Source organism: Belonocnema kinseyi, chromosome 8, assembly GCF_010883055.1.
Source record: "Belonocnema kinseyi isolate 2016_QV_RU_SX_M_011 chromosome 8, B_treatae_v1, whole genome shotgun sequence".
Classification (NCBI taxonomy): Eukaryota; Metazoa; Arthropoda; class Insecta; order Hymenoptera; family Cynipidae; genus Belonocnema; species Belonocnema kinseyi.
In genome coordinates, this window is record NC_046664.1 from 96037696 (window position 1) to 96055056 (window position 17361).

At 30.5% G+C, this 17361-nt stretch overlaps 2 protein-coding genes across 18 annotated transcripts in view; one reads left to right on the forward strand and one right to left on the reverse strand.

The window, feature by feature from the left end:
• The window catches only part of LOC117178318 (cyclic AMP-responsive element-binding protein 1), a 17909-nt gene extending 14795 nt beyond the window's left edge, over positions 1–3114 (forward strand). For all 12 annotated transcript variants that reach the window (XM_033369704.1, XM_033369706.1, XM_033369713.1 and 9 more), the window contains one exon: positions 981–3114. In XM_033369704.1, coding sequence (XP_033225595.1) covers positions 981–1125 — 145 coding nt within the window. In that variant the 3' untranslated portion in view covers positions 1126–3114. The remainder of the gene's footprint in view (positions 1–980) is intronic.
• A 3908-nt stretch (positions 3115–7022) lies between these two features.
• LOC117178303 overlaps positions 7023–17361 on the reverse strand; it is a 33020-nt gene continuing 22681 nt past the window's right edge. For all 6 annotated transcript variants that reach the window (XM_033369677.1, XM_033369676.1, XM_033369675.1 and 3 more), the window contains 8 exons: positions 15792–16038; positions 15526–15708; positions 12248–13676; positions 8422–9356; positions 7663–7916; positions 7416–7582; positions 7289–7340; positions 7023–7202 (listed from right to left, as the gene is read on the reverse strand). In XM_033369677.1, coding sequence (XP_033225568.1) covers positions 7190–7202; positions 7289–7340; positions 7416–7582; positions 7663–7916; positions 8422–9356; positions 12248–13676; positions 15526–15708; positions 15792–15968 — 3210 coding nt within the window. In that variant the 5' untranslated portion in view covers positions 15969–16038 and the 3' untranslated portion in view covers positions 7023–7189. The remainder of the gene's footprint in view (positions 7203–7288; positions 7341–7415; positions 7583–7662; positions 7917–8421; positions 9357–12247; positions 13677–15525; positions 15709–15791; positions 16039–17361) is intronic.

A 17361-nucleotide genomic window follows, 5' to 3' on the forward strand; every position in this document is an offset into this window, starting at 1 on the left:
CATAAGAAAATGGTGCATAACGTTTTTACCATATTGAAGAAGAAAAAAAAACTATTTTAATTCTTCAGTTAGAAGTGGAGAAATTCGCTTATATAGGTATTTAAATATTTTTAATTACATTCCAAACGGATACTCTCTTTGGGAGTTTTGAACAGATGTTTTTGTTCAATAGTTTAAGAAAACAAAGATGTTTTTTAAAATGTTAATGAAAATGAATTTAACCGTTTCCTCCTTGTATTAGTATTAAATTGCAATTTTGTTCGGTTTTTAAATGTGTCTTGAAACATTTTAGTTCCTCCGTAGTACTTTTTTCATTGCTATATGTTTTTTGTTTAATGAGCCGAAAATATTAGATAGTTTGAAGCATACTTTTCTCTGATACGTCCTTTTATATATTTTTCTACAAAAGGTGGTCTAGTTAGAAATTATGTTTGGTTTCTTAGTCACCTACATACATTTCTTATATAGACTTCAACCGCGACTTAAAATCCCTCAATATCTAGTAAATCGTAATGAAATATTGTTTTTACATTTATTGCGATCAAACTTTTATGGAATAAAATATGAAGCAGCAACTTTGAAGCCATTTTACCATCATCTTGTATGCAAATACTACAACTCGTAATTTTTGAAAAACAAAAATTGATTTTCTACAAAACGGGCTCAGGCGGTGATTTCAAATTTGGTCTGAAAACGTTATTAGAATGGCAGAAAACCATAATCAAACAGGTAACCACACATGGAATCACCTCTCCGTTAAAGTGACTCGCTTAGCCACACCGTAAACTGCGAATTTTCTGGACATTTTTTAAAATCTTATGTATACTCGAAAGTCGAGTGGTCAGTCCCTCTATTTGATCCCAATATATGCAGCTCTAATTAATTATGGATATAATGCTGGTGCAATTGTGTGCAATGCACATCTGGACGTAAAGTTGTGTATATTGACAAATAAACAAAAATCTAATGTTTAATTGCAGAGAGGCAGCCCGGGAGTGTAGAAGAAAAAAGAAGGAGTACATAAAGTGTTTAGAAAATCGCGTGGCAGTGTTGGAGAACAGAAATCAGACTTTGATCGACGAGCTCAAATCGTTAAAGGAACTTTATCAGCAGAAAAGTGACTGAGGTTGGTGTTTGATGCTAAGATACTGTATCAGATTCATTAACTAATAACCGTGTACATGTCTTGTTGATGTACATGACCATGAATGTTGTTTGGACAAACAGCAGTGATGTACGTGCATTCATATACATAAGTGTTAATGTAACATATTGTATTTATGTATGACCATGAAGGCTTGTGAAACTTGCTCTTACTAAAGCGAGAAGCCAAAGTTTATTTACGTCACAGAAAGTTATATGCAAATGGGAGGGTATCCTCGTTTGGTAGAAACGTTTATCGATTGCAGACAGAACACTAGTAACATATGTGACATTGCTCTCTGCATATTGGAAGAGTGTGTAGTCGAATTGTTTCGCCTAGAACAAGAATGAAAAAGGATAAAGAACGTTTTTACTATCTCACTAGTACGTTACTATGCACCGAGCGATAATTAGTCATTTTATAGTAATATGATTGTGAATACGAATTAGAAACCCTCAAAACCATCGGCTCTTTGTCCCAAACAATCTGTCGATTTTCATTTACTCGGTAGTTTTTTTATTGTGCTAATCGCTTCTTAACATTTCTTTCTTTTTTCAATAATCGATCATTGTAATCTCAATGAGTTTTGTTTTCAAATTTTCGTATGTTTGGTCGCTGAATATTAAGGAATATTAATGTAGGGAAAAGATCTTATATGTGTATAAGTAGGTAACCTTGTCCACATACAGAGCAATGAAGATACAATTTAAAAAAATGCAATAACTAAAAGAAACGAACGGCAAATTCAATGGAACAACATATTATGGCTGAGAACAATTTGAAAGCTCTAAGGTGGTAGCCAGTCATTTGTAAAATATAGGTGTAATATAAATCTGGAGTGCCTTGCAAATCGCATACATTATAGTATACGTTAAGTAGATACGGATACAGAATATTTTTAAATATTATTTATCACGAAATATTTCACAGTAGAATAACCCTTTCTTGTACAATTTATTTGCTTCTTAATTATTAATCTATAGGGATCTGTTGATCTTGATATTGGAAAACCAATTGTGGTTAAAGAAACATACAAACATTCACAAACTTGGAAACATTAGTTATATATGAATGTATGTGTATGTCACATTAGAAAATTTAAGGTAATTTTTGTTTTGACATGCAAAAATGTTTAATATATAGTATATACACGAGGTGTACGACTATCCATTATTTTTTTGGTAAATTAATTTTAATACTTTTCCTTAGTTCTTAAAAAAGGTTTATTGTTTTTTTTGTGCAAATTCTTTAAACTAAAATCATGCTGTAGTGAATGATAAAACAAGGTAGACTATGAGAAATATGGTCCAAACACCTGTGTATTTTTTCCTAATCACTGTAATTATACAAATCTTGAATTCTGAATTGGATTCACTAAAATTCCAATGATAAGATCAAGTCTTTGTTTTTTTTTTCGTTTTTGAACTTGAAGAAATTTTAAGTGAATAGAATTTCAGCCAACGTCACAGGATTTGATCTCTGGTATGAAGATACCAACAAATAAAGTTAAATTTTTTACATTTAAAGATCGTAACATTCACAGATCGACGTTTTTTGTTAACTACGATAATTATTTTATCCAGCTGCGTATATGTAGACTGCGAAATGATTATGTAAATGGTGAAGATAACACAAGATAAGACCAATCGGATATGTATAGAGCATCGATGATTGTTGACTATGTGTAAACAAAAAGAATTATAAAGAATCGTTGCAAAAAAAACGTAGATCATGAACGATCTTAAAATTATTTTTGATCTACGCGACATAGAAAACCTAAAGGAGTATTTGCGTGGTCTTCTGAAACTTCAAATGTAATTATATGTATAGCATGTGTATATCTTGGTTATTGCACCTGACATTTAATAGAGTATTGTACATAGGTAATATATATATATATATAAATATGTATTTTTACATATCATTGGCCTTCTTGAAAAAATATAGCTTATAAATCTATTGACAATGAACTCTTGTCCGTTTTTATTGATTCGATACAGGAATGAGAAATCATTTTGTTTGATTTTGTAACCAATTTTCAAGTACATTAATTTGCTCTCGAACCGAATGAACTTGTGCCTCCAATGTTTGATATTGTTCAACGCTGTTTTTAAAATGACAGATTCTGTGCCACATTATACAAAACTTACGAAAATTACTAGTTTCACCAAAGATCAATTTTCAATCGGTGTGCCTGCGTTTTTGACTGTAGTGACAATTTTGCCAACTGTGTGATTAGCATCTGAATGGAATTTAAAATTTACCAAATTTAATGCAAGGAAGACAGGATTTCATTTAAGTTTACCCCTTTCTTCACAAGATAATGTGCATTGTCAGTCGTGAGCATATTATAATCTATTCAGGATTTGCATTTATTCTTATTGACTTTTAATGTTCTTAGAGCTTCACTAGCAACTGAACATATCCATAGATGAATCAAAAGTAGAAAAAAAGTCTTCCTGTAAATCCTTCTTATATGTAGAAGGAGTGCCTTTTAAGGTTGCCATGACCGTCCGCGAAGAAAGGAATCTAATGTGGAGAAAATCGGTTTTTAGTTTTTTTTACACCTATCGATAGTTTTTTTATTAGTTCCTCCATGATTAAAAATATTATTTATGACTGTGTGTGTTTGTGTGTAAAATTCGAATTGTTATTCAACTGAAAAGTGATGTCCTCTTATGGAGTTCTTGTGTTGGACCGCCTCTTCATTCGCTCATCCTGAAAAATAAAGACCGCGCATCATGTCTCTTCGTGGACGGTCACATATAAACTTAATGAGCTTTTTGAAATTTAATGAGAATTTTGATACGAAAGTGCTGTACTTTTCCAAGTATAGTTCCAGTTTTCCCTCGCAGTAACAACATGCTGTCAGGATTTCATTTATGGGGCATTAGTCTACTTTTAGTAGAAAATGAGTGAATGAGTTGAATTTAACCCTTGTGTAGCCAACCGGGTACCCGCCGACGTGTATTTTGTTGAATAATTTTTTTCCCAAAAAAAAGTCGTTAAAAACCTCTCGGATCCCTACGATTTGGCCGATTTTCTGTTGTTCAATAGTGTAAATTTATTTGGTTGGTCACACAAGGGTTTAACAAGCCCAGAATAGGAACTCTGCTCATACAAAAAAGTTGGTTAGAAATGTTATACAGAGAAAAATAAAATAGCTCTAAATTAAAACAAAGGCTTAAAATGACCAAAAAATCTTAAATAGCATGTAATAAAGTAAATAGTGACCATTGTCCATTTGATATCATATAAAATAATGTGAGATTAAATGTGTTTGTTTTAAAATTCTTTGAAAGGACAACTATTTCAATGGGATATTTTAGAGTTTTAAGCTCTTCTAATTTAAAAAAGACAAGTAATCTTGTAAAATCTTGCGACTGAATTTTCAAAACTTTGAAATTGAACCCTTTAATATTGAATAGTTTGAAAAAATCAGTTGAAATAGAAAAACGAGAAAAATTCAATAATTTGAGATTGGAATGTTCTGACTGGATAATTTTAAATCAGATGTGCTTGAAATTGAAGAAAAAAAATAGGAATTAAAATGTGATTATTTCATTTCAAACTGAAATTCTTCATAATCATTTAAGAATGCTAAAAGTGAAATAATTTCAGTTTGAAAAAATGTATTTCATACTGTTTTACATTTTTAACAGTAGAACAATTTTAAATGGAATGTGTTAAATGGGAACATTTTTAGATTGGATAATTCAACATTGTTTCGTTAAAATTCAAATTGTTCAAAATTGTACAATTTAAAACTTAGATTCTTAATACTTGTGCGATTATAAATTAAAAGATAATCGAAAAGACTCATATGACAGTTTCAAATTGACAGGCCTTCAAATTGTACATATTTTAACAGAAGAATTAAAAATTTTCGGCATTAAAATCATAAAGGTACTTTCCAATTTTAAGCCTTAATAGTTCATAATTTAATAAAATGTTCTACACGAGATATTTTCAATCTGACAATCTTTTACAACATTTAAAATTTTAAGTTCTAATAGTTGAAAAATTTGCAGTGCTCCTTTTTTGATCTTTCGAATTTTGACTTTCCCAAGCTAAATATAAAATTTCGAATATTTTAATACTTTTATTATTGATTAAAATCGGTTAGAAAATGTTCAAATTCGATTATTTTTCAGTGGAAAGATTTCAAAATAAACAATTTTTTATTTTAATGGCTTCTACTTTAGTGTGAATCGTTACAAAGATTTACATGAATTGCATTTTTCTATAATTATTTACTCTTTGGTGAAAGTTTAAGTATTACAATGGAATCGCTTGTACCAATCTTAAAAGAGAAACAAAGGTTGATTAATTAATGGCCTTCTTAGTTTACTTCTGAATCTCAAAAAAAAATCGAAATAGTTGACAGATTTGTTGGCGCGGTGCTTCTACCAAGTAAAGTATATTTAAAAGTTTACTGCCCTTAGAATAAAATAAAAAATATGTACTTTACAAAAATTCGTTTCTTTATAGTCAAAATGGTTATCTCTTTTTAAATATTTTAAGATAAAAATGAAAAACGAATGATTTTTCGTTGCGTGATCCCTAGTATATAATGTTAAATTTTATTTATTGGAAAATTGTCTAATTTTAAAAACTTCGAATTTGTACAATATTGAACGTTTCCTAGTTTAAAATTTTCCAATTATGGGTGTTTAATTTTCAATTTTACACGCGTCAAATTTATAACTGTTCCTCTGTAGATTCTTTTTTGAATAATCAAAATCATATATTGTTTAGTTTTGAAGACTTGAATGTGAAAATGTCAATAATCAGGGAATGGCCGGGGTTTTTTTCTGAGTCTTACTCTACGCTGGCAACATAACGATTCCTGATATAGAGGCGCGAAATTTAATTTGCAAAACTATTATTTTTTAGCTATAAAATATAGGCAGATTTCCGTTTAATATAAAGGTGTATAGTAATTATTTTTAATTACTTTTAGTATCTATTTATATAGACAGCAGTTTAAAAAATTGTTGAACTGTTTTTTTATTATACTGTTATAATGCTTATTACACTTTTTTTACTATCAGTTTGATCGTTTCTACTTCTTTTAACGTGCAGTTTTTGACCCATAGAACCTATTATTAGTTCCTATTCAATAAAAACTGAGGTAATTGATATATTTTCAATTTTCACTTCCATTAAGTTTTTTTTTTGTCAATCTTTGTTCATTTGTTGTGAAATATCTTCATTGTGTGGCATTAATTGATCGTTGTCCCACTCTATTTATACCTGAATTTTCCCTTAAAATTTACAATTTAATACCGAATTTCTATACTACAAGAAATACGTATATGAAAAATTATTTCACGAAAAATTTTATCTAACTTTTTCTAAGCCATCGATGACAGACTGATACTCGCCTTCTGTCTGTAACTTAGCTTTGCAGAGAGATTTCGAATATTTAATGCTTCCCTAAAATTAAAAATCGTTTTCCAAAAAAAAAACGAAAGTTTTGCCGATTCACAATCCTTAATATTAACAAGTCGGATGTCGTCAGCATAGATCCGTTATCAATTCCAGTAGACGAATTTAGTTTCTTCAATGTAGATTTTACATCTTCAGCAAATCTTCCACCTGAAAGCTCTTCACCAGAAGAACTCTATTTAAAAATTGGTTTCATTTTTAATAAGTGAAGTCTGGTAAAACCAATTTTATAGAAAATCGGGTCTTTCGTAAATACTATAAATAATAACCTTAGCTATTTTATAGTTGTGTTTCTTTGTTCACGATTTGTAATACTTCACTTTTCTTAGAAATTTTCTTTTAATCTTAGTTTATAATTCCAAGGATAATTATAAATAAATAGAAATTGCTCACAGAAAAATATCATTTATTGCGAACAGGCAAGAAATATAAGATTAAATCACTTACGTAATAAGTAAAGTCTTAGTAAATCACTTTAGAAAAAGGAACAATTATTCTGCTTATTAATTAGGATATTCAAAAACTTTATTAGCATTAATTATCACTTTCGAAACACAAGAAGCTTATCTTCTTTAATCTCGCGAAACTTCATCTTCAAATTTTTTTCCTGAAAAAAATATTTTTGCATAAATACGATCCATAGAAATAACTAAAACATTTACGATAACTAGAAATTGTCCAGAGATTTCTTACGGATATGTTAGTGAGGTCCCTTTAGTACTTTTATGCTGGGACGAAGCATTCGCTGGAAAATAATATAATTAATGAATTAAAAAAGAAAACTGAGTGACAGAAAATAATTATTATTTGGGTAACCTACTTTTCTTATGTTTATCAACAGGCTGTTTTCTCTCTTTACTTCCACAAATTATATCGTTTATATAACGTGGACCCTTCGATTCTTTCGTCTTTGTAGGTTTTGAAAACTTTTCGTTTTTCATGTTGTATATTGCTGTTTTGTAAACAACTTCTACTGGCTTTTTCGTTCTGTGAATAAAAAAAGTCATTTTTTAAACTGAAATAAGACAATTAAATCGAATTTGTTGAATACAAAAAATATATTTTACTTTATTATGCCTGTGGTTTCAACTTGCGGACTTATTTCGGCGCCCAAATCCGAATGCTTAGAATTACGTGACTTAGATCCAGTTCTTTTCAAATCCTTTTTTACTGAAGATGTCTTAGAACTTTTTAATTTTCCATCCTCTGTATTTTTAGCTTTCCCTCGTGACTCTGATATTTCTGATGAATTCTTACTATAAACTCGTTTTACTTCGTCCAAGTCCTCGATTTTCTTTTCTTTGTTAACAATTATATCCTTCTGATAAAATAAGAATAGCTATTAAAATCCAAGTCTTCAAAAACTAAATAACTTACATTAAAATAAAACAATTTTTGTGTCGAGGTCTTTAAAGAGAATAATAATTCAAATTACGTTTCTTTGATACCAAGATTTAAAAAACTGAACAATTTTACATTTACGACAATTAAGATTTGACAGATTGAAAAAAGCGCTGAAGATTGTTCAACTATTATGACTTTCAATTTTAAATTGTATATAAATAAATGCTTTAAGGCTTTTAATTAAAAAAGAGGCTTAAAATACTTTCAATTGGAAATTGTACAGATTTGACTTAATTAAATTTGAAGCCAGGCAGTTGCTTCAATGACTAAAATAAGAATTAAACAAATTCTCGGTCAGAAAATAGATTCAGGGTCAGTTCTCGATCCAGTGGCCACCTTTCGAATTTCAAATCGAAAAGCGTCTTTACTTCTCAAAAGAAACCTTTTTATTTAGATCATTATAATATTTGAATAATTTTTACCTTTCTCCGCCTTACTGGTGGACTTTTATTGGACTCGGTCCCACTTTTGTTCTTACTGGCAGAACCAGTTCTGCTTAAAACAGACTTTTGTTTAACCTGCGTTTGTATTTTCTCAGGTTTTTCTTCTCGTTCTGCTATTGAGGATTCCACTTTTGCCTCTGATTCTTCGTGACCTTTGATTTTCTTGGGACCGAGCTCTGCATCAGAGTTGCTTTTAACATGGAAATTCTCATAAATTGGCACGTCCTTCCTGACAGAGTCAAAGACGTTGGCATAAAGAGGAGTGAAGATACTAGGATCACAGATTTGTTCATTCGTTCCAGGACTAACATCACAGAAATCTTTGGCTTCATGCATAGTAGGCACAGTTTCAGGACACCCTTTTGCAATCTCGTTCGATTTTATCAAACGAGAGGACATTTTTTCTACTTCAATCGATTTTGTCAAACGAGGTGAGATTTTGTCTACTTCATTCGGTTTTTTCAAATGAGGGGAGATCATTTCCACCTCGTTTGCTTTAGCCAAACGGGATGACATTTTATCCACTTCGTTTGATTTTGCCAAACGGGACGAGATTTTTCCCATCTCGTTCGATTTTACTAAACGAGGCGAAATCATTTCCCCATCATCTATTTTATCTACTGGATACAAGGAGGAGAGGGTGCCTGATCTTTTATTACACCTGTTGATCAATTTTGGCGAGTGGTCAAAATCCACTCTGGCGATCACTGGCATGTGAATAGGCACATGCTTTAACAGGATTTGAGCTTCTTCTGCTATCATTTCTTCACTACATTCTGTTTCTAAAGAACGGGGTTTAGTATTGAGCTTTTCCGTTTTATGGTCAAGTTTTCGAGTCAATAAATCCAAGGCGGATATGATTTTGGGGGCTTCGAGTGCAACTTCTTCCACATTGCTAAGTTTGGAGGTGTCATCTGAAAAAAATTTGAATTGTCTGTTTAGGTAAAATGCTCATGAAACAGAGATTACATTACATTTACATATATAATTTTTTCACGTAATCAGCTTTTTCCCTATTTACAAAAATGTTCTCATTATCTCAATTATAAGTTTTCAATACAAAATTATTCAATTTTAATAGTTTAAAATTTAAAATGTTACAATTTAAAACAATTTAAATTTCTGACCGGGTCGTCTTTAAGGTTTTAATAAAAATTATCAAACTTGAAGTGCTTTTAATTTGAAATTTCCTCATATTTGTAATTTTAATCTTAATATGTTCGGTTTTAAATGTCTTGAATTTAGAATTTAGGCCGTATTTTTTCGGTAAGAATACGGGGACCTGGAAAATGGACTATTTGTACAGAAATTGTTGTACTGTTTATATAGAAATTTCGGTACAAATAGCCGGGTTTTATCGATATGCATTAACAGTCCCTTTAAATTATTTATAACTTTGAAAAACCTAAAACTGTCGAGGATATTACATTGGAATTGTTTTATGAAGATTAGAATTCTGATCTTTAAATATTATTGGTCAGGGAAAAGTTAGGGAATTTGGAAAATTAAGTTTCGGAGTCACGCTGGAAATTGTACAATAATTGTACAAGTTCTTAGTAAATCATTTGGAATGTTTGTATATAAAATTATTTAACCCTTTCAATTAAGAATTCTTCAATTTAAAAAGCTTTACGTTTCAAATTCTTCAATATTGCATACTTTAATTTTTCAATTGACAATATATCAGGTATTTTGATTTCAATCGACAGCTAACTTCACGTCGTAGATTGCTGAGGGGAAAACAAGGGGCCAAATGCATGGGAGTCAGTTCATTTTTGCCCTATTTTGCTAATATCTTCGTAAAAGCTAATTTTTTTATATAAGTGTATTTAAAAAATAGTTTTTATATATTACTTACTATTAATTGAAATAATAAAATGATCATATTGATTATTAACTATAAAGATATAACAGAAATAAAGTTTTGTTCCTTGCATTTGATCCATTGTTTTCCCCTCAGCTTTTAACAAATTGAAGTTAGCTGGTGGTTGAAGTTAAAATAGCTAATTGACCCTTTTAATTTTAAATAAATTTTTGAAATATTTAAGGCTTCAACCTTATAATTTCTCAACTATTAACGATACAATTATTATTAATGATATAATTAAAACAAATTTAAATTTGAAACTAAACCATTTTGTATATTTCGAAAAAAAAAGTATTGAATTTTATACGTTTTTATTCCACACTAAATTTAAAATACGGAGTAAAAGTGATTTTTCAAGAAGTTACCAAACACCTTCAAAGTTTAACGATTTAACAATTAGGCTTTAAAATTGAACAAATTTATGACAAAATTCTTAGAAGTTTAAAAAATAAATTTTAATCTCCAATAATAAAAAATGACCAATTTTCTACAGGCACACGCAAAAATACATTCAAAATAAAAATAGGTCACCTTTGTCTTTCTTCTTTATTTATTTTTTATTATACTGCTTCTAATGTATAAATAAAAAAATTCTACCACTTAGAATGGTAAAATTACCAACAAAAAATTGATGCAATTTTACTACTCTGATTATAGGGTGAATGCCTTTTTCCAACGTAATCTCACGTCTTTAACCTTCGTGTTGCCACCCAAAAAAACAGCATCTGCCACCCGGGTACCTGGGTACACCGCCAACGAAATTGTTGTTAAAAGTCCATTGTAACTTGAAGTAACTATGTGTATTCAATCAATATTTAATTATTCATATTCTAGGAAGGTATTCCTACTTGAATGTAATAGTTTAATAATATGCAGTGACCTTGATAGTACTGAAACAGATATAAAACGTGCGTAGCTACATCGCAAATTTCTTGTTCCCGAAGAGGCTCGGTATTACGTCCAAGATTTCAAGAAAATTCAATGAAAAGTGTATATATTTTGTTATTATTTCTGAAATTATCCATATTTACTTCATATACTATTATAACAAACTTTATTTTTATGATATACTGTATGAAAATCATGGTTTTTCTGTCGGAATACCCGGGTGGCTTCACCGTGCTTTTTTTTTTAATTGCAAGATATTTCAAGCTAAAAAATTTCTAAAAATATGTGCAATGCAAATTTCGATAGAGAATTAGTTAAACCATGCTGATTCGAGCAGCATTCGGCCTATCCTTATTAGAAAGAAAGTTATTCGACAAAACGTATGCCGATGGGTACCCGGGTGGCAACACACGGATTAAATTTGATCATTAATAACGCGGCGTACTTGCACAGCTCTGAACGTAGTATAAGTACAAGTAATTGTAAAGTTTCAAAGTTGTGGAAAATAATGAAAAACTGGTAAAAATAAAATTATGTGTAAAAGAACGTGATTCAGAACGGTATAAATTATGGAAAAATTTATTTGGAAAATTGATAAAAAAATGATAAACAAGAATTTTTTAAATTAAAAAACTGCTTTGCGAATATTTTTGGTTAGAATACCATCACCTAAAATTTATAATGAAATTTATAATTTAAGAATCTGTCTGGAAACTTAAATAACCTAAAAGTTAAATTCCATACTGAAAGTGGATATTCGTTATTGCCAGTGAAAACGTTACTTTAGGAGTAGGAAATATTCGGACCTACTCTGAAAGTGGTAAAATTACCAGAAATTTTTTGTACAGTGCAATTTTTGCATGATTTTTTGTTCTAATTTGACTGTTTTTAAATTTTGGGAATAAAAAAAAGTTCAAAGTTTGATTTAAACTGAAATTAATTTCCTCGGTTACTTATAAAACTGTAAAGTTTCCAATTGGGATAATAACTATTTAAAATTATTTTATTAATTAAATATGCGAATTTCAATATTTAAAATATGATAATTACCTCTCATTACGCTCCTCAAATTGCAAAACCCATTAGCCCCGAAATTAACAGTTGTCGTGTGCCCTCTATGCCTCTGATCTATAATTTTATCTTGAGTATTTATCTGATCGTTTTCAGTACTAAATTCTTTTTTCTTTAAATCACTATCGTTTTCCAAAGTCAAACTCGACTTCAAAGGCCAGTCTTTAATATAATCTTCCTCTTCCCTCAACTGTGTCGGATTCGCCACTGTTTGTGGCTCTTCAGAAACTCGTTTCTTGGTCGCTCCAAATATATACTTTTCATATGAAGTATCACCAAAATGAACAACCGGTAAATTTTTATTCGCAGAAATCCCAGGACTGTTGTTACTGATATTGCTATTACTGTTACTATTCCGACGTCTTCTTCGAAATCGATTTGTCGGAGGAGGTTTGCCATCAGTTTCTACAATATTCACCTTTCCAGAATCCGCAACAAAGTGCACCTCAGTCTTACAAAATAAAACTTTTTTCGTCGGTTTTGCCGAGCAGTCTGATAAGAATAAGACATTGCTCTCCTGAGAGTTCAAATCTGTCATGGCATCATTCTCAGGGGTATTTTTCAAATCTATAGTAACTTTTATGTGACCTGTTGATTCCTCTTCTGGGTTGCCCAAGTGCACTATCGTTTTATTAGAAGCAAGTGGTCGACTTGTATCTTGAGCACCGAGTCGAATCGACGTTGGCTTCTGAACTTCGACTAATGATTCTCTATTCTTTTCGAGAGGATCCTGACAGAAATAAGTCAGTGGTTTGGGATTACTGACGATAGTGGCTTTTCTGGTAATTACAGTTCCTGGTGAACGGGTCCTGGAAATGTTAGAATTTCTACCAACGTATGTGCTTCTTGGCGAAGATTCAGACGAGGTGTAAGAATCCTTTCCATGATTATCTTCTTCTAAATGAGCTTTTGTTCTCAGTCGGATTTCGGAGTTTGTCAACTCTGGAAGTTTTGAGCTATTAAATTCTGATGATTCTAACGATTCTGTGTTGATATCTGAAAGTTTCACACGTCCGGTGTAATTCGTATCCTTGGGATTCTTCTTGCTCGACAACTGCAAAGAGCGTCTAACTCTGTAGTCTCGGGTAAAATTTAATGAGGGAAGAGAATCCTCTTCTTCGATCAGACTAGCGAGATTTTCATTCGAATTGCTTTTCTTCTCGTTGATCGTGAAGGTCGAGTATTTGTTTCTATCGATGACATCGAAAGTATTGCTTAATTTCTGGTCAGTCAGGAGGGCAGAACTTTGCCCGAATAGTGGTAGGGAATGACTATTGTTGACTACTTCGGAGTGCAATTTTCGACAGAGGGAAGACAACGGATCCAACATTAGGCTATCCTTGCTCAAACCCCAATCGTTCAGTCTTGATTTTATGCCACTGTCGAGTTCGCTCGGGTGGTGTTCGGTCTGGAATATAAAACAGAGTATAGGACTTAATTTAATCCTGACGTTCATTCACAACAAAATCGGGCTTTTATAAAAAAATTATTTTTTCCAGGTTAATACAGTGTTGCCACTAGATCGTGAAATGACCGGGAATTATTTTAATACCTAAGTTTTTGTAGAAAACCCTTTCATCATTCCATTTTCAAGACTTGAATTTTTTCAACATCAATTTTTAAGTCTGAGTTTTTAAACCGTTGAATTTAGAACGATTGCAATTTGATAGTGTAAAATTTTATTCAACACCCGCAATGGACAAAGTTTTACTCGTATTTACTCGTTTTAATCGATGCACATTATATGCTATTTAGTTCACCTCGTCACTATTTTATCCTGAATGAATTAAAAAATAAATAATTTTATATTAAAATATAATTGATAAGTTAGATCATTTCAAAACATCTCTTCTACAAAATTGAATATTTTTTTGTTTGAAAACCTTAACACTTAAACAATTTTATGTTTCAAGCCTTCAGTGTTGACAAAATTATATTTTGAATGTTGGGAAATTGAAATAAGTTAAATAATTTTTAATTCCAAGTCTTTAATATTACATAATAAGAAAAAATTATTTGAAATGGAAGAATTATGAATCGAAAGGGCTGAATAATTATTTTAGAGCAAATCCTTGAAAATTGCTTTAAAATTTTTACATTGGAAATTTTTTAATTAGGAGCGCTTAAAATTTCGAAAAAAATGTAAACCTTTATTAGACTAATTCCATTACAAATCAGGCAACATTTAAATAAGAGCCTGGGCCATTATGCCAGCATGATTTTATATTAAAATAAATCATTCTGTGATATAAATATGGGAACACTTTAAAATTTTTTTTTCAGTTTTAGGTTATATAATAAAGGCATCCTATAAGTCTTATAGGGGTCTAACAATTTTTGGGTCGAAATGTTGTTTGTTTGTAATATAATATTTTTCTTCTCGTAAACGATGCAAAATATCACAAAAGAGCAAGGTTTATTATTTGTAAAATTTTTAAAAGTATGTAAACTTTTATCTGAATATTTTCTTTTCTTTTCGTTGTATTCGAGAAAAATGCAAAAATTAGAATTAAAAGGAAATTGTCTTCTATGTAAGGCTGTGGTATACCAAGAACGAAACTCACAAAATATTACCAGCTATTAAAAGAAAGAAAATTAAAAGCGAGATTTTTTAGAAAATCCAATTTCAATCATTTTAGAAAAACAGCCGCGATTTTGTCATTTTCCAAATAAAAATTTGTTTTGGCGATTAATTGAACGAGCAAAAATTCTCACGTCGAATAAAAAAATCGGGAAAATCGTTCAAATTATAACAGTTTTTTAGATTGGAAAATCCAACAGTTTTTGGTTTAAATTGAAATCGTTAAAAATTGAGGAATATAAAAATTAAATCCTTTTAATACGTGAAGGATTATAAATTCACTACATTCAAAATCGAACAGATTAAAATTAAAATTCGGTAATTAAACAATTTTAAATTAAACTTTCTTATACAATTATTAATTGAAACATTAAAAACTGTCTGGTTGTTCAACATGTAAATTTTAAAAAACTCGATTTGTTCAATTTTGAGTGTTTTAATTCGAAGATTATCTCATTTTCAAAGGTTTTAATTTACACAATATTAAATAGCAGAGCTTGCAATTGCAATTTTTGAATACTTCAAATTTTTAAAATTAAATAATCAGGAAAATCCCGGGAATTTTTTTTGCCATAAATGGCCAGCTTGGTTACCCTAATGATGTCATAATTCTGATTTATTGGCGAGAAATTTAATTAACAAAACACACACACATATTGTTTTCAAAAATACCTACTGCCGATTTCGTTAGAGGACTGCAATGAATCAAATCGGAGACTCTTGAGGAAGACCATTGAGATGCTCGCACGACTTGAATCGATTTTCCTCCCACCCCTTGACTTTGAAATACCTCAACTTTTCGTTGAGCTCGCTGGACCAAATTTCCATCGGCTGAGTTTCGTTCCCTTGAGTCTATTACCTATTGCGAAAGAGAAAAAAAATATTTTTTGTAAAAAGGAAAAACCATATGAAAAAATAATTTTTTCGAATAAAATTAATCACCTTTCCATAAGATTGAGCAGCAACTTTATTTCTGGCTTGCCACCTTCCCGTCTCAATGCGGGCATTTTCCAGCATGCCAGTAAGACGATCCACGTGTGACCATTCACGAATATCTTCGTTGTGAAACGGAGATCCATCATTGTCTCCTATATATCCAGGAGACAGTACTAATTCCATTTTCTCGTTAAAGAAAAGTCAGTCTTTCATGGAAAACACGTCTTTGTTTACCCGATGCATAGTATGCACTCTGTAAAGAAAAAAATATTATTTCTCATTAAATTTTAAGTGTAGCCTTCAGTCTAGAATAGAATAGATTAGGCTTTCAGAAAAGTCGATTTTTGCAAATGATAAATTGTTCAAAAGACTTTTTTTAGTAGTACTTATTTTCAGTCCAAGTAAGTTGGTACTTAAATTTAGAACCGAAGGATATTTTTAGAAGCGAAAGGAAATAAATCTGAGGTACTTGGTTCTTTGATTTTATCAGTTTCTCGTTTTGACCCCAATCGTTCTGATTGGCATTTTTGCTCCAGCAGGATAGCCATTTTAATGAAATATACAAAGTAGAGTTTCAGCTTTCTTGATGCCGATTACATACATCAAAGAAAAGTTTAAATTAGAACACGTTTTGCAACCAGTTTCTTATCGAGCGAATATGAAGGAACAGCTTTTCCGAAAAATTTTAGTGTCGAAATCTGAGTAAGGTTTTAATGGTGAAATCGAATGAGACTATGTGCGTAAAATTTCAGGCAAGCCCATATCGTGACCTCGATTTCTGGACCTTTCATCAGTCATCGAACAGACTGTGTCATAACCCATTATTGTGAATTGTGATACCTTAGAATCGACCTCCGTCTCTGAAATTCTACTATTTTAATGAAATAAAGTAATTCAATTTTAAAATCGCAAATTGAATACAAAACAATTTGTTTTTCATTTGCTTTTAAATTGTTATCACTTGTTTTGTAGAGTTATTTTTTCTAATGTCATATATGCGTATTTAATGTTTAAGACCGTTTCAAATCGCTCAAAATTAAAAGCAAGAAAATCTGTTGAATTATCACTTTTTAAATATTTGTTCATTTTCTTCTGGTATTTATCATACTTTCTGGAATCCATGTTAGAAATTGTAAACATTGTTAAGAAATTGTTGCCCAGAAAAATCGCTAAATCCTACCCATTTTTTTTCTATAAGAATACAGGGGAATTTTGGGGAAGAAATAAATAATGAAAAAAGAATAGGCACGTAATAATAATGATTTTTCAAACTATTGCTTTAAATCAATTATTGAAACTTTATTCAGTTGAAACGATTTAATTTAGAATTTTGCTTAAATTAAACCTATCATACCTCCTATAATTTTAAATGTCTCTTAATAGCATATGAGATTGTGCAATTTTAAACGAGTTCGATTTAAAATTCTTTAAAACTGCATCTATGAAGCCCACAATTCAGACTTGTACAACTTTAAGCACATGACATTAAGAATTAAAGCGGTTTCTCAAAAAAGGGTCTAACCGCAATAATCTGGATTTCAAGAAAAATAAAATAAAATTGTCATAATATCTAATT